Raw genomic sequence first — 25,780 nt, forward strand, 5'->3', positions numbered from 1 at the left:
TCAATGCCACTGAAAGGCACCAAAGCCTTCGGGCAGAAAATGAAACCAGGGACAGTTTCACAGCTCTGAAGAGCAGGAATTCACTAAGCTGGGATAGTAAAAAGCAGTGTATGACTGCAGAGAACATCCTAGTTTTAAGAAAAAAAAAGGATCTTTGCAAAGGTGTTAAGAAATCCTTTCTTTTTAGGCAGTGTGCATCATTGAGTCCAAGCATAATTTAATTATTTGATTTAATACCTATGAGCATGAAGTTATTACCAAATCCATGAGTCCACTTCCCTCCAGAACTTACCAATGGCATTTGCTGTCCAAAGGATCACCACAGCCACCTGTTCCTGGCATGCAAACTGACTGATAGTGATGTTCTGCACATCTCCAATCATGTGTCTTCCCACTGAACTCAGATACGGAGTGCAGTCTAAAAACATGGACAAATAAACACTTGAAGAAAAACATTCTAGCTGACAAATTCCCTAACATGTGTTCAAGACTGAGCAAAGTAGAAGTACCAGTGAATTATTTTCTATACGGACTACACTGCAAATCTAGATGAAGTTTTTGTCTCAAGACCCAAAACCCCTCAAAACCTCACAAATCACTGAGCACAACCACCTGCACTGTGTCACAGGACTCCCAAGGATGTTAGCAGTTTATACCACCAGTGTAACCTGTCACCCATCACGTGTACTGGGACTCCCAAAAGAGAACAACTTTTACTTATAGCAGTTGAAAATACTATGAAGACTGACATTAATTTTGTTCGTGTACAGTGCTCAAAGCAAGAGCATGTTGGTCAATGATCAGGCACATCTGAGAACAATAAACCATGAGAACTTGAGAACTGTTCAAGAAGTGCTTTTAACCACGATCCTGCTTGATCCTGACCACAAAGAACCTGCTGCCTAAATCCATCTCCTCTCTGCCTTCCATTCTGCAGCCACAGCCCTACAGACCACTTAACTGCCACTGGCTTCACTCAGGACTGGTTTTGTCTTGCTATCCTCACAAAATACAGTTTATTCCCTAAAATTACAGTGCCACAGCTTTCGCTTTAATCAAGAAAACAAAATATAAACAAAAGATTCCTGAGTTTGTTGTTGAACTTGTTCTTTTTAAAAGAAGAAAACAACCCCAAATTTTATTACTTTTAAAGCTTTACAATATTTAGGCTCATATTTTGTGGCAGGAAGAGAAGTAGCAGGCAGGGAATTCACTAGTTCTGGAGCACAGAATACATGAAGACAGGTGTGCAAAAACAAACATTCTGTTTCTGAACTACTGAAACTAACAAAATCCAGAAAAAATGTATCAGTAGATTGTGTGTTACTGACTGATGATTAATTAAAAAAAAAAAAAAAAAACGAGAAAATTTATATGCTATATATTCATCTATAGAGAGCTTGTAGAAAGGAAACATGAAAAATCAAGTGCTATGATATGCCAGTACAGGAAATTTGAATTTAATTCAGAGGTGTGATCTTAAAGGCAAGGAAAGAAAAATTATTAACTGTAAAGGAGATTTAGAAAATGGCTTTTTACTATGAATAACCATGGCAAGGGGTCTTTTCTATAATTGTCACAGACATAAGAATAGAACACTACAACACTGCCCTTTACAAAAGCTGGTGCTTGGTTCTGACTCCACTGTTTGTAGAGCTCAGTTGCTATGAGGGAACTCAGGGACAGCATGAACTTCCTCCTAGGAGAATAGAGGATCTCTTTCAATGGAAAGTCTGAAGTAACTGGTTTTTGCTAGGTCTGGATCTAATTAATAGCAAGCCCAAGATTTTGGATCCTGGTTACCAGAATTTTATGGCCAAATGACAATTTGCCAAAATGGGATCTAGCACAAATGCCTGAAGTTTTACTGCAAGTTACTGATTCACAGTTATAAAGAACAACAGTTTTAGGAAGAAAACAGCATGGAAAAAATCATACTTTTTAGGAAAGCACTTCTTTTACTTGAATACAAGTGACATACTAAAAATACAGACATTTCTTTTTCACATGAATAAATAATCTAACTAATTTAGCATCATAAAACACATTTTCCTAGAGTTGCTCAGTGGCAAAATAAGAGCCTTTAAACCACAGCCAGCAAGCCAAATTTTCTTTTGTGCTGGCTTATTAAAGGTAAACACATATTTCCTTACTATGTGAGCTCTTTAGTCTGCATATCAGCAAACTCTTTTCCTAGTCCTGCAGAACTCAAATAACTCCTTTGTCCAGGAAGCACACAGTGCCAGCAGAATTGTGAATTAATACTTCTCATTGGTTAAACACAGTTTCTAGTGCCAGAATTAATGGAAGAAACATGACACATACTGGGATTTAAACAGACTCATTGTGTTAACTACATGTGGGGATCCCTGTTCTGACTGGTACCATATCCTAGTTTTTGTTATGCAGATTTAAAAAACAATACAACGAAACTTTTTCTGTAGTGACCACCTACATCTTGTACAATCTGACACACTGAAATTTTGCTAATTTTAAGTATTAAGATCAAATTAGATTAAAAAATTCACAGTGAAGGATTGCACATTCAGAAATTAACATAAAAATAGAAGAGCAAAAGGTTGATCACAATGAAACACATCAATATTGTTAGGTTTCCTGATGCACGCTCTCTATGATGAAACTTTGCCTACATTCTGCATCTGAGGTAACTTCTTTGGGTAGGCAGAAAAAAACACCTATGACTTGCACTGACATTAAAACAAACACTGTTTTAATGTAAATCAGCACCTTGTCTTGACTGTACACTGAGTTTATACATGATGGCCACTAGCTGCCCACATAAGGATAAATTCTTAATGTAGTTAGCAGTCCTGCTTTGACAACTAGACAGCAAACATGATAAAACATCTAAAATAACCTCCAACAATAAGATACAGCCATTTAGCAGATGTTTGAGGAGGTCTGAAGTATTAGTGCCCAACCTGTTTAGCACTGTTACTCGGCAGAGATGACTTTATCTCAGTTTAGCTGCAAAGCCCAGCAGAGCTGCTGCAGTTCTGAACCCCCTCTCTGCACTGCAAATGCAGACAGCAGTGTTCCACTGGCCTGGGCCCGTAGCTAATGAAAGGTTCTCACTGATGCAACCAAATGAAAAGAAGCTATTCAATATTCACATTCAATATTAATCCTTGAAAAGACATTTTTTAATATATTACCTGTATACAAATACAAACTAACGCATTTTCTAGCTTGAGACACACATTATGCCATTTTCACCCAAAATTACCCATCAGAGAAAACCTGCAGAAAGCTCAAAATAATCCTTTCCTATGTTCTTGTGTGTACTGAATCTTTCAGTGACTATAGTTTTCACAGAATAAAATAATTTCCTATAATGTTTCAGTCAAATACTGGGCAAATTATGTAGGCCAGCCTGAAAGAGAAACTACTACAGATTCTTAGATAGTTTCATTATCAGAGAGACACAGAAGGAGAACATCTACCAGACCCAGCAGACACAGATTTTCTAGATTTTAAAATTATGTCAATATTTTGACATTATTTTGCATATGCCATTCTTAGAGCCATTTTAAGAGACATGTTGCTATATATTGACAACTCTGATGGAGGCCTTGATTTCTGTGAATATAGTGCAGATTTTCAACTTACTGTCATATTTAAAGGTGATGTTGAGCAGTCCATTGTTCTTTGTGACTGATGACAGTCCCTGCAGAGGAAAAACAAAGATATGGAAAGTCTGAATGTAGTATTTGCATGAAGACATGAAACTGTGGCTGAAGTTGTATGATCTGCCAGTATATGGGAATCATAGAAGCTAATTTTTGGGAGAAAATTATGTGATATTCTCAACTTCCACCATCCAGGTGAACTGTGCATGTACAAAACCCATACCTTAAATCGAGGTTTAATGACAAACCAAATTGGGTTCTCCAGGGGAAACAGGGTGCAAGAGAAGAGAGGAGAACATCAGCCAAAGAGCTGTTTTCCACTCACAGCCATGAAAAAGAGCATCAGAAGTTCCAAGAGAGTGACACTGCAGAAACTCATCATGCTACCTCAGACACTCTTTTCTTTTATCAAATCCTGTTAAAGCAGATACTGCAAACTGAAGAGCAACCAGAGAACTGCCAGGGAGAAACCCAGGCTGATGAGTCTGCTGCCTCTTCTCTACTTAGAGAAAAGAACTCTGGCCCTCAGACATGCAACACCTTCCCCTTCAGAAAGCACTGAAATTGTTTTGAAACACAAAATGTAGCATCACCCTCACAAGACACCAAGCTGAAAACTGGAATGTTGATTTTATGATACAATATCATTCCCTGAAAGGCAAAATACATCATATTTACCATTAGCTTAAAAAAAATACCACCCATTTACACAGAATTGTATCTGTGTTCACTGCTACAATGCAAACAGCAAAATTCATCAGTTTGCAGGTTTGCAGCAGGAATTAGATGTTGTCAGGATCATGCCTGAGCACTCCCTGGGTGCCTCTCCGCAGTCAGACCCAGGTATGTGCAAAGAAAAACAAGGTACGAGTTGTCAAGTTAAAGAAAACTAAAACACTTCCTCCTAAAGGATGAAAGCAATTCAAACTTTGATAGCACTGTTACAAGTTAAATTTGTAATCTCACTTTCTTCTTAGGTAGCTTTTAATTGTTCAAGTTTGATTTAGTTTGGCATTGAACCAGCTGTTATACAAAAAAGCTTCCTGAAACAGGAAGTTTTTCTTCTTGAGTCTTTCTTTTCAGTTGTAACTTTTCTATTAATACCTGTTCTAGTCTGACTCACTTTCTGCTTCTCTAATCTTTATTAAATGTCATTTAACTTAAAGCAAAAGAAAGACATGATTTGCTTTTAAAAATCACAAAAAAGTAACTACTGACTTTTTTTAAAGGGAGGATAAACCATCAAATCAATTTCTACTTGTCTTCCTTTTATCCTAGAGCTGAAGTTTTGGGAGACATAAAATTTACTAAACTCCACAGAAAATTAGCACATGTATTTTTATTCATTAGATAGGATTTTTATGTGCTATGTTAAAATAAAGAGACAACACTTCTCCTTTAATTGCATTTCTACTGGGATTATGGTGACATAACAAAATATGTAACAGTATAAACATAAAGAAATATACCACAAGCATTGATAACTTAGAAGTAAATACAGACATAACAGAAGCCAAACTCTGCTGAACTTATGCAGTACACAAGACTCAGAAGTGGCAAAAATTTTCTCTCAAGTGTAGAAAAGGTACAAAAAGGCTGCAGCAATTAGTGAGAGAATTAGGGTCTCCCCAAAGTATTGAAATAAATAATTATTATTTTAGTTAGAAGTTAAAACATGTAAGCTGCTCAGATAATTTCATCATGCTCAAGTTCAGTATTCAATCCCTCAAGGACTTACTGCTGAGAGTTTAAAAATATATTCTTCCAGGAAGCATTGCCTTGGTTTTGAATTAAAGTAATTGTGCTATTTAGGCAGCTTATAGCTAGGAGAACTTGTTTAGAGCATCCTACTTCAAAACTATAAATACCAATGTTATGGCCTCAGGGCTCTGAATTCTTAGCTAATTGTCCCTGCCATGGGAGGAGGGTTGGAATTAGATAATCTTGACTGTTCCTTCCAACCCAAACCACTCTGTGATTCTATCATTAATTAACTAAGAACATTTGTTGAATTTCCATTTGTTTAATTTAATTTATTCTGAGCTTTACTAGAAAACAAGTCTTTGCGTCCTGGAGCTTTTCCTACAAAACCCCTGTGGTCTACATACTTCTATACATGTGGACTGAGAAGAAATACATAGGAAAGAAAACAGTCAAAACATCTTTTCTGAAGAACTCTAGACCACTGATCTTTGAACAGATAAAGTTGAAACGCACACATATTAAATTACAAATAACCTTATTTGTCAAAAAGCTGGGGGAGCAGAGGAGGCATTAGTCACATTAAATCTCACATTATGTGAGCTCAAAGCACAGAACTCCACAGAAAACATGATAAGCTAAAATCCAAATCCTGTATCTATACTGGCCAAGCAAACCAGGAAGAATTTCCATCACACACCTCAAATCACAGAGATCAGCGCTGGATCTGTTCCTCAATCTGTATAAACAGCCTGGATAATTAAGGTTAAGATCCCCAGATATCCCAAGTCAGCACAGATCTAAATGAGAGCAATCCACATCATCTCCTGAAGAATGAAGAGCTCAGTTGGATGTTCAAGGCATGTACAGGCATTTCATTTCATTTAAACATCCATCTTTCAACAGGAAAGAGCACAAGTATTAATAAAAGACAAAGACTATTATATGAAGTTAACCTCTATTCTTGTTTGTTTAGATTTTTCTAATACCCAACCCTCATTTACAGTAACAGCTCAGTAATGAAGTGCACTCATGACAACTCTTTCACCCATTACTGGGCCAGAGAGGAACAAAGTTAGGATTACATATCCAGAAATAAAGCTAAAATGCAATTTGTAACCACAGGAACTAATTGTGCCTCCAAGAGAAGTTAAATTTAACTAATATCTGCTGCCAGAGGCATAAATTAAATACAGTTGAATGAAATTAAAACTCTGTTTGATTTTCTTGAACTTTTCCCTTTTCTTTTTAACCTAGAACATATAGTGTTTCATATTTGAAAGAAACATCTATTTTTCCTATCCAGCAATTCCTGCCAGAGATAGCACTGGTGATAGAAATGGATGGGTGATTTCAGAATAGTTCTATAACTAATGTTTATTACAAACAACATTGAAATACACTCCAACATTCTTCTGTTGAGCAACCACTCTTTCATTCAAGAAAGCCGATTGATGTGTGTGACTAGGCACTGTCAGGCAGCCACTTGAACATAAATACAGGGAAACAGAGAGAGAAGCTAGCACTAATTACAGCAATCTGGCAGAGGAGGTAGGAAATCACTACCCCTCAAGCACAGCCTTGTGCAGCAGACCAAAACAGTAATCATGATTCATCTTTCACATGTTGTTCATCAACACACACATGGTCCTAATTTCACACTCCCATGAGGCAAACTGAAGGGACAATTGTTTTTGAACTTTAGCATCAAGATGAATGATCAATGTTTATCATACTCATTGCTCAGTAAAACAAGGGCTTTATATTTGACATCTGCTCTTCTTTTTTCAAAGCTTTATTGATGCTTTCAAGCAAGTAAAAATATTTTCTGTTTCTAGAGTCATCAGTAAAATGATGAATTATCTGTATTATTTAGATGCCTGCATTTTGAATTACTTTCAAGAGAATATAACAGAATACATAATCCATGTTGATGTTTGCTATATAAGTTGTGTGTACTCCACTGACTGCAGAATGAATTCTAAGTCCTGGTGGATGGGTTTGCACTGTTATTACTTCCAAACTTGGTGTGACTGACAACTGCAACCAGGAGTTTTGGTCAGAATTACCTCTTTATATATATATATATATTCCTGCACTGCATGCACAAATTATGAGAATAGCATTTTAAAACACCTCTCAGTGACACTGCAGAAATAGGTTTTAATTTAAGTGAATTGAAGTTAATTAATGCAACAGATTTCTTGGTGCCTATTTCATATTTTAAAGAGGAACCTCGACTCTAAATAGTTTGGTTTTAACTTCTTTTACTCATTTGGCATCTTTTGTGTTTGTTCTTATGTAAGCAGCACCATTTACAAGAAGCTCACAGATTTTGGCTGGTTCTTTGTTGGTGGCTATTTAGTGTTTTCACTGCTTCATCCACAGCCCCTGCACACAAGTTCAGCTGCAGAGGAGCTGAATGTGTCTCCAGAGAACCTCAAATTCCACCTGAGACACCAAAGGCAAAGCACTGCTTTTACTTCATTGTAAATAATTTATTGGCTGGGAAAGAAAACCATCACTTGTGAGCACGAAGGAACATCTTAGAATAATAGGAGCATTTAGGCTGGAAAATACTTTTAGATCACTGAGTCCAATCACCAATGATGGTTTTATGGTTGACTTCCTACATTTTGTAATTACATTTTGTTCTGAACAACTTCTGCCATTTTGAGTAGATATGATATTCTTGATGTCCTCCTATCAAGAAGAAATATTGAATTGAACAGCTGCTGGCTTAAATCCCACAAGGGGAGGAGTGGTCCTCAAAGGTATTCATGGATACTCATTTCATGGGGTCTTTGGGGATTTTTGAGGTGAAACATGCTGGCTGAAGAGCATGAGCCACAACACATCCCATCTGAACAAAAGAAAACAGAAAACCTACCAAACCAAATAAATAAAAATGCCTTTCCATTATGCCCCATTCCTGCCTGGTTTAGTTTCTATTTTCAAAAGGCAGTGGAAGGTTATCTTACACTGCTCTGTCTGACAGAGCAGTGAGAAACCAGTGCAAGGAGAAACACTGCCAGAAGTACTTACAGCCCAACTCTCCAGATGCTCACAGCCTTGTGCAGCTGCTCCCTGAAATGATGTGAACTGGTTTCTTTAAGGAACAGGCAGCAATTAGGGGCACAACAACAAGGGAAGCAAGTTTAATCTGCACTGCTCACCACCTACTGTGAAAATCTTAAATCTCTGAGTCAAACTCAGGAATTTAATGCAGCAAAGCATGGCACAGAATGGACAGTACCAGCTCTGATTTCTCTCATGCAATTTGAAAGTTTGCCTAAGAAGTTTTCTATTGTTTGCACTGACACAGTTTATTTTTTCCAACATTCTTGTGCAAATAATGTTTGGTAAATTAAAAGCCTTCTCAAAACAACCAAAAAGCCTCCAGAAGTTAACAGAATAAATATTTTCAAATACAGCCCATTTCCCACAAACAATACTGAAATGTGCTGGTCTCAAGATATTTGGCCAAAAGCCAAAAGTCTGTAGCCAAAGCAGTGTTCTCTTAACTGTGGGACATGACCCCTGGCAGGAGAATTCCCAGAAAAGAGGTGTTTGGGAAGGGGAAGGGGGAGAAAAAGCAATGCCAAGACAGGTGCAGGAGAGGTGATTATGACTGGGAAGGAAAGGGGCTGGAAATGGCAAAGCTGCTTTTAGAAGGACCCAAGACAAATTAGTTTGAGAAACACTGAGTTGTGCTCTAAACAACAAACAGAATAACACTTATCTGAAATAATGGAGAAGAAATTAATGAAACCTGCAGTGGATGTTTACTGTTTAACACTGCACAGCACACTGTCAAATCAACAAGCTCAGAGTGTCTTCCTCTGTAGGAAGTTACCCACAAGCTCAGGAAGCCCACAGGGTTCCTCACACTTAGTGGAATGATTACATGTGCACTGAATTTTAGCTTATGCCCAAGCACTTCTAAACTAACCCATCCATGAAACAATTAAACAATCTATTTTCATTCATTCTATTGTCTGTGCACTTAAGGTGCACACAGAGCCATAAGCTGAGAGGCACAGTCTTTGTCTCATAAAGATGTTGAAACACAGAAGACAAACAAGAAAATGTTTCAAGAAGTGACTGAAGCATGATAGATCAATGGATATATGTTATTCATATTAACATATATATCATTTATATGGGTATGTTCATTCATTCCTTTTGCTCACCACATTAAGAAATTATGTAGTTTTCAGAGGACAGAACATCAGATAAAAAAGAAAGCAAAGAAAAATACTTTAGAGTTATGAACTGTATCTTTCAAGATTTTACGCACATAAAGGTTTGCTGCTTCTCCTAAATAAGTACTTCCAAGTGAGGCAGATCCAAAAAGAAAGTCTTTGCCTTTAAAGCTGAGCGAATGCAATGGCACCTGGAAAACAACTCATAAAGGGTTCCCTAACAATTTTTTGCTGCCAAATTCCTGCCTTTCAATCTGGAAACTCCTAGCACAAGCTCTTCATTTGATTTCAGTTTCATCCAAAGGAACAGAAAATCTGCAAAAGTAACTAGCACTGACTTCATAGGTTCAGTTTTAAGCTTCAGCCAGAACACAATTCACAATTATGACTAAGTCAGGGTGGGTTTTTCACTCTTCATTTCTCAATATAATGCCAAAGTGCACATACACACACACAAAAAAAATCACTTGGGAAACTGTCATCAAATGTGGATTAACTGCTTTACTCATAACTGCTTGACCTACAGAAAATTCTAATCTGAAATTTACTGCAATGTTGGACATTTTCATTGCAAACAACTTCAGAGCAAGCAGACTACAAATACTCTATTTGCAGTACAGGGTGAGTTTATCCAATCTGTAACTTCTGAAAATGGTAAAACCAGCTGCTTTCAAGGAAATCTTTAAAGCAGAAGATCACATAAAGGCTGGAATGTGAAACATTTGACATAGCACATCTATTTTGTTTAGGTGTATTCAGACAATGTTTCCTCCCAGGTGCTTCTCCTGCACTATTTGAAAGTCACTGAAATTCTTTGAGAGTTTGTTGTCAGAAAATATGAAATGCCTGTTCTTAGAAAGTTCATTTTAGTTCTTACTTACATGAATGAAACACACAGGCACAAGTACAGAAAGTATTACATATTCACAAGAGACCATAACTGCAAAGAATATTAATGTACATTGGTTTTGTGGGACCAACATATAAATAGACCAAAGCCTTGGCTCAGGAGGAGGTGGTGGCTAGGTAATTTAGCAATAACTGCACTGATTAAAGTGCCACAGAACTCCTAAAACTTTTAAAGTAGATAGGATTTGGGATTCTTCCATCTTAATCCCTCCCTTTGAAATAACACAATTATTTTGGACATAAACCCCTATTCTTAGGGATTTAGAAACACACAATTGTTTAGAAACACACACTCATCCACGAGCCATGAGATTTTAAAACTGAATTCATAAGCAGTATGGTTCTAGTCCAGGAATAACCGATGATTTACTGGTCAAACCCCCATGTCCTAGCTTTAAAGAATCATTTACCATTCCACAAATAGTGTTTTTAATACTTCACATGAAACTTGGTTTTACAGGAGACGAAGCAAAAAAAAACCTCTCCTTAAAATAACACAAGCATCTCCTCCCAAAGCTCCCATCCTTGTGAGCCACAGAACCTAAAAAGCTTTGGGCTTGAAGCCAGGACTTGAAATGTGACAGGGACCAACTCAAGTGGCAATGAAAAGGCGCCTTGGGCACTAAGCTCACCATCAGGGGGCACAAGAAGTGCTACATTTATTCCATACACAGCCATGCTCTACATTTTGCTCACCAGGAGTGAGGGGCAGGTTGGTGCAGTCTCAGGACATACCAGCATGATGACTGCTCCAGACTTTTGTACTGTGGATGAGCAGAAAAAAACAAGCCAGAAAAACGGAGGGGCCACCGTGTCAAACACAAGGACTAAAAATACTTTTGGGTTAGAAGTGAATGTTCCTGAACATCAACTGTGGTAATAAAACCAGTTACCTTTCCCTACAGATCCTAGGAAGAAATCAAGTACTCCTCCTCCCTTTTCCTCTGCCCTCAGTTAATGGAGAAGCTGCAGGCAGACTCAAGCTCAGCTGTGCTGCCTTTCCCTCAGCTGTGCCATAGACACAGGCTTCGGTTCTTTTGCAGTTTTTTACTCCCACCTCCCAAAATCTCTGCCAAGAGAGATTCTTACTGCTGAACTATGCACTTTTAGGAAATAATTCCTTCTCAAAGCCTCTGTCTAGTCCAGGTCCACAGAGAAGATGAAAACTGCTCCAAGCTTAAGCAATAATACATTGAACAGAGAGGATTAGAAGGTCCAGCACTTGCTGGGTACTGATGTACATGGCTGAACTTCAGAGACACAGGCAGATACTTTTGGTGGCTGCAGATTTAAAGCTTTGGCTGCCAGGGAATTTTTACACCCCTGGTTTCCCTCTACAGAGTACAGCCATCATGTCTGCAGCCAAAAAAACTCAATTTGGAAGTGTCAGAAACACACACAAAGCTGCACAAACACTTCTTGCTCACCTGAAGGATACCTGGAAGAAACAGTAAAATATTCCAACTATACCAGCCTGTCTCTGCAGGCAAACTGGAGCTCCCCCACTTACAGACAAGCAGGAAAAGCTCCACCAAATAATCAACACTAGGAATTTGAACACAACAAAATAAAACCATCCAAAACACAGTTTTCTGAGGAAACATCCATGAGAATGTTTCTGAGAACTGCCAACCTTGAATAAAGTTCACCTCGTGATTCACCCACTCCTTCACACTGAATCCTTTCTGCCATCAGGATTCTTGAGGCTTTTCACAATGAAAAAAGGGATGAAGAGAAGACAGAATACATTCAAATTTCCCTGTGTACTTGTCTATCTTTGGTACTTGAATTAGAAATGCATTAAGTATTGCTAAATTTTACTGTTGGAAAAAAAAAATCAGGGCAATGTGTGTGTTTTAAGTATATCTGTACGGGCAAACTCTTTGGGCATTCTGTGCTACCAAGTCCCTTGCAGTGTTTAACTACTATAAAAGGGAATTTAGATACAAGATTTGAAAGAGAGCTGTAAGGTTTGAAATGGTACTGAAACTCCAGTCTGAGTGCACTCAGTTTCCACTACTGAAAATCACACCCTATGGATAACCCACTTTATAATCCACTTGATCAAGCTGAACACTTCGAGAGATCCATTTTTTCCTGAGTATTTTATGTTAAGTGCTTTTGGAAATTGGCCAAAGCAAAGGTTACACATCCTATCTGTGTGGTACATGGCAGTTCATAACTGCCCTTTTCATACTAATTAATTCAGTACTTGACATGAAATGTGATATCTGCTAAAGCACTGACACAACCTGTACCACAACCTGCTTGGGCTTTCAATTACTTCACTGGTGCCATTTGCTTAACTACTATTTAACCACTTGCAAGATTTCCATTCTATATCTTTTTCTAGAACCTTGGAACACTTTTTGTCCTTTTATTATTGGTTAAAATTTAATTATCTAACTAGAAAAACAAAACAAAACAAACAAACATCAAAACCAAACCCACAAACCCATGGCAAAGAAAATCTATATCTTGAGAACATTTAATTTTTCAGTCAAATCAAATTTTTTGAAATTAAAAATTTCAATACTCACTAATAAATAATAATAGGAAATTGTACTGTGGGAAAAATTACACAAACATTAAAATCAAATGTCTGAGGTACAAAAGCAGGCTTGGCATATGGATCTGTTCTGTCATGGCCTACTCTGACAAGATGCAGGAAAGGTACAAAGTCAAATTAGCCTCAGGAAAAATCCCCCTGCTGTGCTGCACTAAAGAAATACCTCTGGTTTCCACACAAGCAGCACCAATAAGATCCAGACTCATTCCACACTGTCCTTACAAGTCAGAGGAACCTGCAAGAAGGGGATCCTAAACTGTCATTTCACCCATTTAACTAAAATTATAAAAACATAGAAATTAAAAAAACATCCTTTCAGAATCCTACATCAAGCAATGAGCTGCTGAAGTAAGCACAGCACACAAGAGGCAGTTTTCAGTTCATATCCTTCCATGAGATCCACAGTAACTAACAATGAATCCTTAGATTAAACTTTTCTTATCTTGAAAAGGCAGAAGTGCTTTGTTTTTATGTACAGATTTAATTAATTCTTTTTTAACCTACACCTCAGATAATAAAACTGCTCCAAACTGCCCAAATTAAGTAATAAATCTTCACCTTATTAAGGTCTGTTTCCTATTTTGTGTTCCTGCAAAGCTGAAAAAAAATTCTACACACCTGAATAATTTACTTGATGTAGGGTTGAGTATTTCAGGATGTTAATACATGATAAAGATAAAAATTTACATCTTTTTTTCTGTTTGTTTTTTTTTTCATGACCCCTGGACAATCATGTCCATTTAAAATGTAGTTAATTGAAATACTTTAAATACTTCAAAACATAGAACTGTTGAAGTACTACTTAACACATGAAAAACATACCAAAATTTCCTCTGCTTGAAGTTTCCATTAATAAAGTTACAGTCCATGGATCTCACACTTTATATTACATTTGAAGAGGAGACAACCTGAAGAAATGCACTGAGCTGGAAGAACCCAACCAGCACATAGGAATTCACACTCTTAAAAACCCAACCAATTACAAACACAAAGCTCTGAGACTTTGAAGCAGTTTGGCCACTGCACAGCAACTCATCAAATTGCTGCTTACTTGGCACACAGAGGTACCTGAATAGACATTTCTGCTATTCCTTGAAAAGGTTAAGGGATCAAGACTGAAATAAAGAAAATATGTGATATTAATAAGCAGTATCTGCCCATAAAATACTATAAAGCAAAAAACCATATTTGAAAAAGTTTATACTCTTCTTAAATATTTCTATTATATGGATATTCACAGTGATTTTCCTGAAATCAGACACTTTCACCCTAGACCATAGACTGAAGTGATTTGAAATGGAAATATTTCCTGTCCACTCACTGCCAGTTTCTGTTCCCAGAGTGATATAACAGATGACATCCAGTACAATATATTCTTTTATTAACCATAAATTTGAGCCTGCTTTAGGGATTTGAAGTGTTCAGTTTCATGCTGAAAAAATATAACGTTATCCACAGACCATCAGCATGTGTAACAAAAACAGAGCCACAGGTTATGTGACTTTGATCAAATTATGACAAAATTTCATCTGAATTTAAAAATGCTTGTAAAACCATTTATACTAATTGTTTAACCTTTTATTTTTAAAGATCCATGCACATTATCTGATTTATTTTTTTTTGCAGGAAGTAGTCACTTCTAAGAAATTAAGTCTCTTTACAGAATGACAATGAACAAGTTGTCTTCTGGCATTCACCTTATTTAAGAAGCCAGAATGCAATGGAAGTTTTAAGACAGCATTTAAATACAGAGATTAAAAAGTTAAATTGAACCTGTGTTTCTCACAAACTTTCACTTAACTCCTTTCTATCAACATTAAACTGAACATATATGTAGCTAATCCTAAAACACTGAACAGGAATATACAAAATACAATCACATTATTGTAGTAAATTCAGAAGTAAATCCAAAGATTATCAAGTTTCACTTCCAGTAGAAATTACAGCTTTCAAAAGGAATACTACTTGGATATAATTGTAAGATATATACATGGAAACAAGTATTTTTTTTTGTTGCAGTAAAACCACAGTGGGAGGAGAGGGAGGAATCACACCTAGAAATCCAAGTCAGCTTGCCACAGACAAGCACACAGATAAGCTACTGGAGCTTCAATGGTTGAATGAAATATAATAAACAATAAATAAAAGATGTAAACCAAATGCAATGTGGTTACACTGAGCAATCATCATCCACAGCTACCAGTATTGTTAGACAATATTGGATGTTATTCTATCACTTATTTGGGGCTTTGATTCCTACATTTACTGCCAGAAGGTAATAAAAAGAAACTTCTGTCGTTGCAGCTCATTCTTTAGTGAGCTGAATGTCCCATTTTCAAACCTCTGCATGACATTTCACGGCCAGTGGTCCTTAATGAAAAAGAACCCCAAAAGTGAATGGCATGATTACTGAATTACTCTTACAAATGAAACTATAAGAGAAACCTAAGCTAGCCCAACTTGCATTATTCCTAGCTAATGAATAAAAGATAAAGGTTTTGTTTCCTTTGATGTTCTGAAGAAGCATGGAAAAATAACTTTTCACCTGTTAAGGATCTGGCTGAGTTAGGTGTTTGTTTATTCTTTTTGGTTCTTATTTTAACTCTTTTCGTACTCAACCTATTCCCCCTGTCAGAAGGTAAACCAAGCTAATTATTAAACACCACCAACACAATTTGTTCAAAACAGAGAATTAAACAACAAAGCAAAGTTGTAACTATGCAATAGATCATTTTACTGGTTCTTTGAAAAGTATCTTAGCTCAACTTTTTGTAGTAAACAACAGAAAAAGCAAAACCCTTAGATATTCTTTCATAACTAGAGCATAACTTGTGAAGCAGTACCAGAAGACCTCAGATAAAATTTTGACAGAGTAAACAAAATGAAAGCTTCTTATAATGGGGAATAATCCTCAACTGTAGTCCCTGCACAAATTTGCTCACAGACACTGTATTAATAAGGGTTGCTGTCTTTAGAGCAAGGTAAGAAAAATACAGAGTTAATAAGACCCTCTGGGTTGTTCTGTAATTCTCGTGGTAAGCTGACCAAATTCCATTCACAAACTGCGGGCTGGCTGGTGAAGTGCCCCCCTTGGGTTACAAATGAATACCCTGCTCTTCATTTCCTGGCAGGAAGGGCTGGATAGCCTTACCCTGAGCTCTGTATTCCACCACAGAGCTGGCTGCATTTCAACAGATGCTGAAGTGATTTCTGAAACATTATCATCTTCTTGCTTGTGAAAAACTCACTGTTAAAAACACTCCTATGAAAAATGTTGAATAATTTATATGCTCGTTATACTAACCTCAAACTCTTTTGATGAGATACTTCTAAAAGAGAATCTAAATTAACACAACTTAAGGGTGGGAATGTTAAAAACATCTGAATAGCTACATGGAACACTGGGCCTAATCACAAAAATAGCCTGGGGATTTCCTGGCTCCCCTGTCCAGTTCCTCTGCCTCCATGCTGTAGTTCACCAATTCTGAACATATACTTGACATAAATGCATGGGGACCTCATTTTATCCATGTCATTGAAATTACTCCAGTTGTGAAAAGGGGAAAAACAAAAAAAGTAGGCATACTTTCAATTCAAGCTGCTTTAAAAATGTGATTTGCATTGCAGCTGACAAATAGGTGCATTAAAGCAGGTGGAGAGGGAAGGGCAAACACCAACACCAAAGTGGGAAGAAACAGAGTGAGAATTTCACGAAGCAGCTTCACTGCTGAGTCAATATAAAAACATATCTATACCCCTGAGCCACAAAAGAAATAAACTCCATTGAAGTTAATAGGAGTTAGGGCACTCCATTCTTTTTCAGAATCCCACTCCAAGCTTTTCAGGGTCTGCTCACACTTATATGGTAAAGCTTAAATCACCCATTTACACCCCATATCTCTCAAACTTCAAGGCCAAGCCCAGCACAAGCTTGAAAACTTTGCCAAAAAGGTTTGTGATTCAGCAACACCCCCTTCCCACACCGTATTTAAAGTTCATTCAGACAGAGCACCCTTTATGCTCAGCAAAAATTGCACAATTTGCCAGTTTCAACTTCCATCCTCGTTTTGTTACCACAGCCTACAACTAGGGGCAAGCCTAGACAGGAGGATAAAACTGATTCCCACAGAAGCTGGAGGAAGAGGAAGCAGTGCAGGCAAGCTTTACAAGGGCTGAGAGACAAGACACAGACTGGGACCTTAACAGCTCAGACTGAGGAAAAGAATGGAATTCTTCATTGGCTGGGCAGCTGTTACCAAAGTTATTCTGGTACCTTTGATTCTTCATTGGCTGGGCAGCTGTAACCAAAGTTATTCCGGTACATTGGAGGGGGGGAAACATCACAGAATCATTAAGGTTGGAATCAAGGAAGTTTTTCCTCTGGGATAAACAAATTTCCAACTTCACAGCACACTCCCCACTTCACAAGAACACACAACATGGGCTGTTCCAGGATACACCAATGAGACTGAAGACAGAAATCATGAACAAAGCCTAAGCAGCAGCCACTGCCCAGCTGTGGGCCAGCTGTGCCCCCCAGTCCTGCTGTTCAGCTCCCTGGCTGCACTTTAAGGTGGCTCTGTGCAGCTCTGCCCCTGCTGAGGACAGCACCCAAACCCACCCCATGGATGCCCTGGGGAAGTGAGGCACTGTGAGCCTGGGACCTCTGTCACCAGGCAGGGGCAGCCCCAGGGCCACCCAGAGGAGAGGCTGGCACCACCCAGCTCCTGCATGGAGCCAGCCCCAGCAGCTCAGTGCCAGCCAGCACCACAGCATCAAGCCACTTCAAGTATGGAAGAAAACCCCATCAAAACAAAAGTCAAAGTGTTGCCACTGATTTTAATAGGTAGGTTTTAGCTCTTCAAACAAAACAGCCAAATGAAACCAGAAAGAAATCCCTTAGTTATCCATGTTTGAAAGGAAAACAGACGGGGGTGCTGTTCCTACAAGCAGATGATGGAGGCCTGCTTGGAGTTTGCTTAAATCACAGTCTAATATAAAAAGAACATGTGACTGTTGTTTCTAAAATTGTATTTTTTGGATGCTTTCTGATTTCAGACCAGTCACACCTGGAATTACATGTGCTTAACTGAGCAGCTGATAACTTTTAATTTTAACAATTTAGAAGATTAACTCTTTGGATCTAAACATTTCCATATTATGCTTTTTATGAGCTACACTACCTTCACATATAATTTTAACCTGCATTATTTGGAAAAAAAAATTCTCTTTTAGCTTACAAAATTAAGGTTTCAAAAAGGGGACTTTCACAAATCAGATTATTCTTCAGTATTTTACATACAAATAGCTGAAACTTCAGTATAGATAAGCAAACACAGAACAAATTTTCTTTCATAAATACCAGAATTCAACCCAGCAGCCTCCTCATCTTGGAATTACCTAACTTTTAAAGGAAAATATTAGAAAACATATGGAAATATTATGCTATATAATTGCAAAACTCAGGAAGACAAATTTTATAAAGGAAGGGTGAACTTTAAGCATCAATATGAGTTTGGGATTTAGTTTGGAGAACTAAAATCCTCCATTTGAAAATACAAAGCAAAGTTAATTAGAAAACACAGTTTGAGCAAAGGGGGCTCTTGCAAAGAGTTCTTAGAAAGGATCACCTTGAATGTGTTTGATGCTGAGGCGACACCATAACTTTTCTTCACACAAAAGCAGTCATCTACAGAGCACAACCAGATGTTAAGTTTTCTTTTCTTAGTTTCTGTAAACCTCTGTGACCTCTCTCAAATTAAAAAAGGGAATAGCATTTTTAAAGCCACGGGAGCTATAATTAGTGAAGCATTCTAAGGATTTTCATTAATTCATAGCCAGCCAACCAGGAATTTTCCCACAGCCGTATACAAAAAAAAGTCAGGGAAGTCAGTGATTGCTTGGTTGGACTTGAATGTAGTCAGAAGTAAGATCAGAAATACCTAGTCACTCCCACTGATATAAGAGTGAAGAACATAAGCAAGGTCAGAAATTAAAATCCAAGTCTGCCCACCAACCATGAGGAAAATCCAGCAGGGCCATATAGCAGGGGGTATAGAAATGGGCATTACACACAATTTTGTGAGATAAAGGATCATACGGCTAGATCATTCCAAATCAATCATTTGGAAACCCAAAGCCCCGAATGTGCAGCCCCAAGCAGACCTGCAGGCCTGTCATGGCTCCAGCCAGCAGCGCCAGAGCTGACTGATGCTGTCCAGTTGTAATGTTCACAGCAGCTCACGGCCCCCACACACACTGATGGAGCCCTTTGAACTCCACACGCTCCGGAACAGCCCCTCATTGTTCCTGTGAGCCCGGGAACAGCACACGGGGAGCGCCAACCTTCGGGTGGGATGCTCTGAACACAGAGGGTGCGGGGAACAGAAGGGCAGGATCCAGCGGCAAGAGGCGGCTGGGCCCCGGCAGCTCCGCCATGGGCGCGGGCAGGGGCAGCAGGAGGGACAGACAGACCCCCGGGCAGGAGGGACAGACCTGCGGACAGGGGGGACAGGAGGGACAGACAGACCCCCAGGCAGGACGGACAGACCCGCGGACAGCAGGGACGGACAGACTCCCGGTGCGCTGGATGTCTCATTCCGCGCCGCCACCAGACTCTGCCTCAGGCACCGCCGAGCGCGGGCACGGCACCCAGAGGAACAGACCTGACTCAGCGGTCACGGACGCACAGTTGTGGCTCTCCATCAACCAGAACACACATGCCAGAGCTGATGCTTTCAGGTACCATACCTGATGTAGGAGTCCCCTAGCACAAAACTACCTCTCACATTTATTTGGGCTCATTGGAGCATGACTGATGCACCCCAAAAGCAGATTTACTGTCTTGCTGAATAACAGCCCAAAGGGAAATAATAAAAATAGGATGTCTGGAACAATCCTTCAAAGCCAATAGTGACATAATGTTGTAATAGCCTTCAAGTGAGAGAATTTCAGAGAATACAGCATCTCCTGGAACATGTTCTGATGCCTGATAAAACTCTAATGCAAGCTTCAATTATTTTTAATAATCAAATCAAACTTTGTGAGAACAAATCCCAACCTGCACATTTGACTTTCCTCACACTTCTGGAATCTACCATGCAGAGATGAGAGGTGACAGGAGAACAATGTACCTTTAAAATCCATAAATGGTGTCTTGGACATGACACTGAAAGTACAATTCACTAAGAGAAACAAGTTGAAGCATGTTAAAACACACATTTATACCCTGGTTTGGCTGGCAGAATTTTGGCTAAGCAGAGTGATAATACCTGTGTTTCTGTTGTATGGATATTGCAATGAACCTATCCATTACTGGCACATGCCTGTATTCACTACTGTACTAAGTATATATCTGGTCAAAGTTTTTATGATAAAAACCCATAGAAATATTGGGTGTCAGGATGTGCCACTCCTTTTGAGGAGAGCTGGGGAGGACAGTGAAACAATTATAAAATACTATAGGCATGAGAGGATAAAATCCTTTTTCAAGTCTGCACTTAAATTTTGACCTTTAAATGAAGTCTCACATTACCATAACCTAAAACCTAAAGTATTTCAGATGTACTGACCTAACATTATGTTAGGTTTCTGTAACTTAAACTTCCATTCAATCCTTTTTTATAATTCATAGAGAGATAAGGATATAAAAAAGAAGCATTCATGTAACTCATACTACTTTTATGTGGTTTTTCCTAGGTGTGATGTATTAATGCATAATATTAATTTTTAAATATAAAAACAATATAAATATAAAAAGTGCTATAGGAACATCAGCACTAACCTAAACTTTTAGAAAAAATGTATTTCAGATCCACCTCATTATACTGGTAGCAGTAAATATAATATCAAAGTAATGTTCCTGAAAAAAATTTTACTTTTAAAAACTAAAAATGGCATTCAAGCTTAACAGTTCTGCAGGAATACTTCACACTCCTCTTGTTTGCTTCTAAAAACACATGCTAAATTTATGGGTAGAATTCAGCCTTTGAGCATAATTAAGCAGGCAAGCTCACATCAAAGCTTTGTTTCATCATCTTTAGACTGATCTGCTGGACAGCCGGTCCTAATTAAACACCCTTTAAATGTTGCAGTTTCAAGTAAGTAACATCCATGTTATATTAACATTACCAAGTAATTAACTAAAGAAAAGCCAGCATCAGCTAATCATGACAGCTTAACATCCTTTCACCCGTGGACTATAAAGTATTAATCTGTTAAAGCAGAACTTGTTCTTAAATAAATGTCTCGAGATTTTCAATTAACAAGTCTACTCCAGCAGTTTCCATACTTGTACTTACTGAAAAGCAGATTTTGAGGGGAAGTAAGGCAGGGAGTGGAGTTCAGCATCTAAAGTAAGGGACACATTCTAGAGAGGAAATCAATCAAATCTGTAAAGAGTCCCAAGTGACTCCAACTGCAGAAACCCTGTTAAATCAACAGCTGATAAATTATCATCACATTCAGATTGCCCAGTTCCATGCAAACACATAAGGAAATACACAATTTTGTTGGAAATACTGAGAGTTAGTTTCAATTACATAAACATATGTTTCCATATTTTTTCCTCTAGGTCATGTATTTGAATGCTCATTCTGAAAACACAGCATTAAACTGGTAGAGCCCCACAGTTCCTGAGGAAACAGTCATCTGTGACTTTAAACATGAACATATTTATCCTACTTTGTGCATTTTTAAATAGGCAGATTGTCATCAACACTTTCTGACACCAGAGTAGGAACAGGGTCTCATTCTTTGCTACATTTTTCAATCAATGAAATTCAAAAGAAAACCCCAAAACAAACCCTGGAGGGACCCAGAAGCCAAACTCTAACTAAACAAAAGTAATACAGACGCCTACCTGCATGGCTGACCATGCCTGCAAAGTCTTGCACTCAACGTGTTGCATTGTATCTAATCACAGAACACAGGAAGCTTTAAGTGACACATCTCATCAATTCTGAAAGGCTATCACATTGTTCTAGATGCCAGGGAGAGAAATCCATTGATTCTATAAATTCCAAAAAAATGGCAGCCAGGGAACTGCTGGCATCTGCTCTGCAGAGCTTTAAAGCAGCTCTGGAACTGTCTATAGAGTAAAGAACACCCTGATGGCAAACATTAACACCTTCCACCATGCTCCATCATAGGGCTGTCTTCTGCCTAATACCTTTAAAAATTTTTAAATACTCTGCAAGAGAAAATCTGGGTTTTTTAACTGTTGGAAAATAACATTAAATAGAACGGAGAAATTTAAAGTTTGGTAATTTCTTACCATTTTACAGGGTGTGTTTCCTCCAAAATAAAGTTCCCAAAACATGTCCTCAGCTGAGAAAAGTATTTTTGGATGATCTAGCTGTGTGCCTGGTAGATTCCTAACTGTGGAGAAGTATAAGTCTGCTTTGGTATGCCTGAGGAGATAAATGTAGGGACACAGCAGCTTGAGCCTAAAGAATAATGAGGCAGGCAGAGCTCCCAACAGTGGAACAGTAGGAAATCTTCAGTGTCTCTGCTCTGAAGTGAAAAGGAAATAGAAAATTCCTTACATAAAGAGCATAGGAGGGGACACAGGGAGTTTCAGGGAGAATGCACGGGAACAGAGCTCTCCAGTCTGTCTGAGCAGCTTTGCTTAGCAGAGCAAAGGAAGGTACAACTCTCTGCTAACAAGGAGGGGAGGGTTGGTAAAATGCTGGATTATTTATTCTTCCTCATCATACAGCCACATTAAATTTAAGCTTTATACTGAACACGATTTAACGCCAGGAACTCCAGAGGAATTAAACATGAAAAAAATTACTTGTGTGTAGTCCCATTAGAATCTACAAAAAAGATTGAGAGTAAAGTTGCTCATGTGTTTAACACTGAATAAATGAATCAGAAATATATTCAAATAATCCACAGATCACATGTCTGTCTTCTCTGTGCATCTCATGGCTTGTTTATAGCATGAGAAAAATTCAGGGTCTACTTTTCCAGAATAGCTCCCCATGTGGACACACTTATTCTAGATTGAAACAGGCCCTTCTCTGAACTACTTCTATTCTGGATAAAGGTATGCATATGAGGTCCTAAGATCATCCATATGGAAAACTACTTTGCAGTACTATTCTACTTTAAGCAAATGGCTACCCTAATGTGAAATAATATTAAGTGTTGGAATACATCAAAATTCCTATTAAACATCAATGAAAGGAATCTTACACCAAGCAAAGTCAATCCAAATTCTACAGTCCTGAACCCACTGAAATCTGATAATTCTTAGCCACAGTAATGTTACTTGTCCTGGTATTAATTGCTTTCCTGCTACACACATGTAGAGTTTGCAAGACAAATGCCAGTGTATTACCAGAGAAGATACATAATACAGGCTATAAATATATTTTGTGATGGCAGTTGTAAAACAAACAAAAAGTCACATCTAGAATGGGATTTAGTTTTTAGTTTTGAAAACGTTAGATATTAACAGTTTTAGGAGCTATGAATAAAGCCAACAAATACTTCCTCATCAAATTCTTTTAACCATAGTCCAGTAATATGCTCTCATTAAGTCAGTTTTTTACTGCTACAAAATACTGAGGATACTTAAAACCGTATTTTGCACAGTGAAAGAATCTTGTGCATTACTTGTGCATGTATGTATATTACCTCTGTGTGTATGGAGAAAAATGGAACATGGATTCTCAAAAATAACATTCAAATGATGAAAAAAAGATTCACCATAGGGAACTGCAACCCACCTTTATAATTTTAGCAGAGGAAAATACCCAATGTGCATATATCTAAATGCACATACAAACCCAGCTAGCTACATTTTATTTTTCCTTGAACAACCATTAAAAGTTAAATTATATACTTTTAGATTATTTATGCCCTTGAGAATTACCTCAATTCAACCACTTCATTTAATGCAAACTAGACGTTTTTACTTTCTCTATATAAAATGTTAAGATTTATTCATGCCCTTAACATACATTAATTAGACACTACTTATAAATAACCTGCAATAAGAATAACTATTTGAATAGGATACAATTACTTAGGGCTTGTGTCCTTTCAATCAGTCAGTGTCCCTGCAGTGTTTAGAGTGGCAGAGGGGAAGTGGCCTGTGGTTAAACAGAGGAAATACCAAGGAATTTTAATAGAGCAAATAGTCTCTTTACTTCCTACAGGGTACTACTTCAAAGGCAGCCCTGCTCCAGAGCAGACAATGTGTTAGAGGGGCCATCAGTCATTTAATAGCATGTCAAGTCTACTCAAAACTTACATGCAGCCCAAGATAAATACCACATAACTGAGACAATGGGTACCATCCTGCAGTCATTACTCTAATAAACGCTGCCCTGCCGGCAGTACGGAGGCAATCACGTGCAAGGCTGGTATTGCGAAATCAGACCACAAAATTATCACTACACAATCAGACAGCGTATCTAATAAATTGGCTAGGGAAGTCTGAACTTGAAGCTGAAAATACAACAGAACCAGAAACTAGTACAAATATTTTAAAAGCTAAAATGGTACATTAGTTGTGAGCAATAAAGACAAAGGGGGGTTATGCTAATTGGAAAGAATGTAAGTTCTGCTGATTTAAAAATCACTGTATTAAAAGAATTACATTGTGATAGATTCTTGTTTGACACACACAATGACATTATGTAAGCAAAAAAATAAATCCAGAACAAACTGTGTTGCATATTTCTATACAATATATATTAATTCAAGTGTATTACAAGTCATGTACTATGACTTGTAATAGTGATAATTTACTTAATAGAAGATGGAAAACTTCACACAAATACACAGAAGGTGTTATGAGCCTGCTGAGTATCCTGCCCATGTCTGGTGAAACACACAATAGACGTACCGAGCCAAAACACTTTATTGCTAATTCTGCGAAAAAGACCAGACAGGGGAGTCTAAACCTGTAATTGCTCCATCCAAAACAAAGGTTTAGATCTTAAATTTTATCAGGGTTTGAAGTTTGTTTTTTCACACTCTCCTTTTACATATTTTCCGATGCTTTCGCCTTTCTAAACTATGCCCTACAAACTTCTGAACTCTGTGTTGCAGCAACGTTCTCAAAGGATCTGATCTGAACCCAAGAAAATCCTTAGTGACAGTCTAACAAAAAGGAAAAGCAATGAAAGTCAGTTGTGTTCCCTCCAGCGTTCCCGGATCACCACGCTTCAACTAAACCTGTAACCAGCCATCAGGAGAAAGGACAGGAACGAACCAAAACACACAACTCAAAAGTTACTAAAAGTACATTTTAAAAAATTAAAAAAGAAAAAGGATATGAAAAGCAATCGAGAAAAGTCTGACAGCAAAACACACCAGAAAGGGGAACAAAAGGCAAAGACCAGTAACAAAACGTTTATCACCTTCCTCCCCTCTTCCCCCTCCCGTAAATTTCCTACATCCTCTGTATAATGATCAGGCCTGGAGCTAAGACCCCAAGCCGGCCTCGAATCATTAAAATAACAAAGCCCCAGCGATCGCTTTTATCCAGGTCGGCTCGGGGAAGCAGGGAGCTGCTAAAGGACCTGTTGAGTGACTTCTTCACACTCGCCGGCTACGAGCCGCCTCTGCCCTGGGCGAGAAACCCATAAATATCCCCGGCCGGGAAATGCCACCCTCCCTCCCGGCCGCAATTAACTTCCAGATGCAGAGCCCCGGGGCAGCGTTATTTGTTGAGAAGTGTCCCCAGGGCAGCCGCTCCCTCCCTCCCGCCCGCACGCCCGGAGCGCGGC

The 25,780-nt window shown here is 38.3% G+C and overlaps 1 protein-coding gene across 1 annotated transcript in view; it reads right to left on the bottom strand.

Moving 5' to 3' along the window:
* The window catches only part of IL17RD (interleukin 17 receptor D), a 58,799-nt gene that overhangs the window by 16,783 nt on the left and 16,236 nt on the right, over positions 1–25,780 (bottom strand). The window contains exons 2-3 of the mRNA XM_014307639.2: positions 3,631–3,688; positions 293–418 (exon numbers count right to left, since the gene is read on the bottom strand). Of these exons, the coding sequence (XP_014163114.1) occupies positions 293–383 (91 nt within the window). The 5' untranslated portion in view covers positions 384–418; positions 3,631–3,688. The remainder of the gene's footprint in view (positions 1–292; positions 419–3,630; positions 3,689–25,780) is intronic.

The sequence above is a fragment of the Geospiza fortis genome, unplaced genomic scaffold (genome assembly GCF_000277835.1).
Source record: "Geospiza fortis unplaced genomic scaffold, GeoFor_1.0 scaffold78, whole genome shotgun sequence".
Taxonomy (NCBI): Eukaryota; Metazoa; Chordata; class Aves; order Passeriformes; family Thraupidae; genus Geospiza; species Geospiza fortis.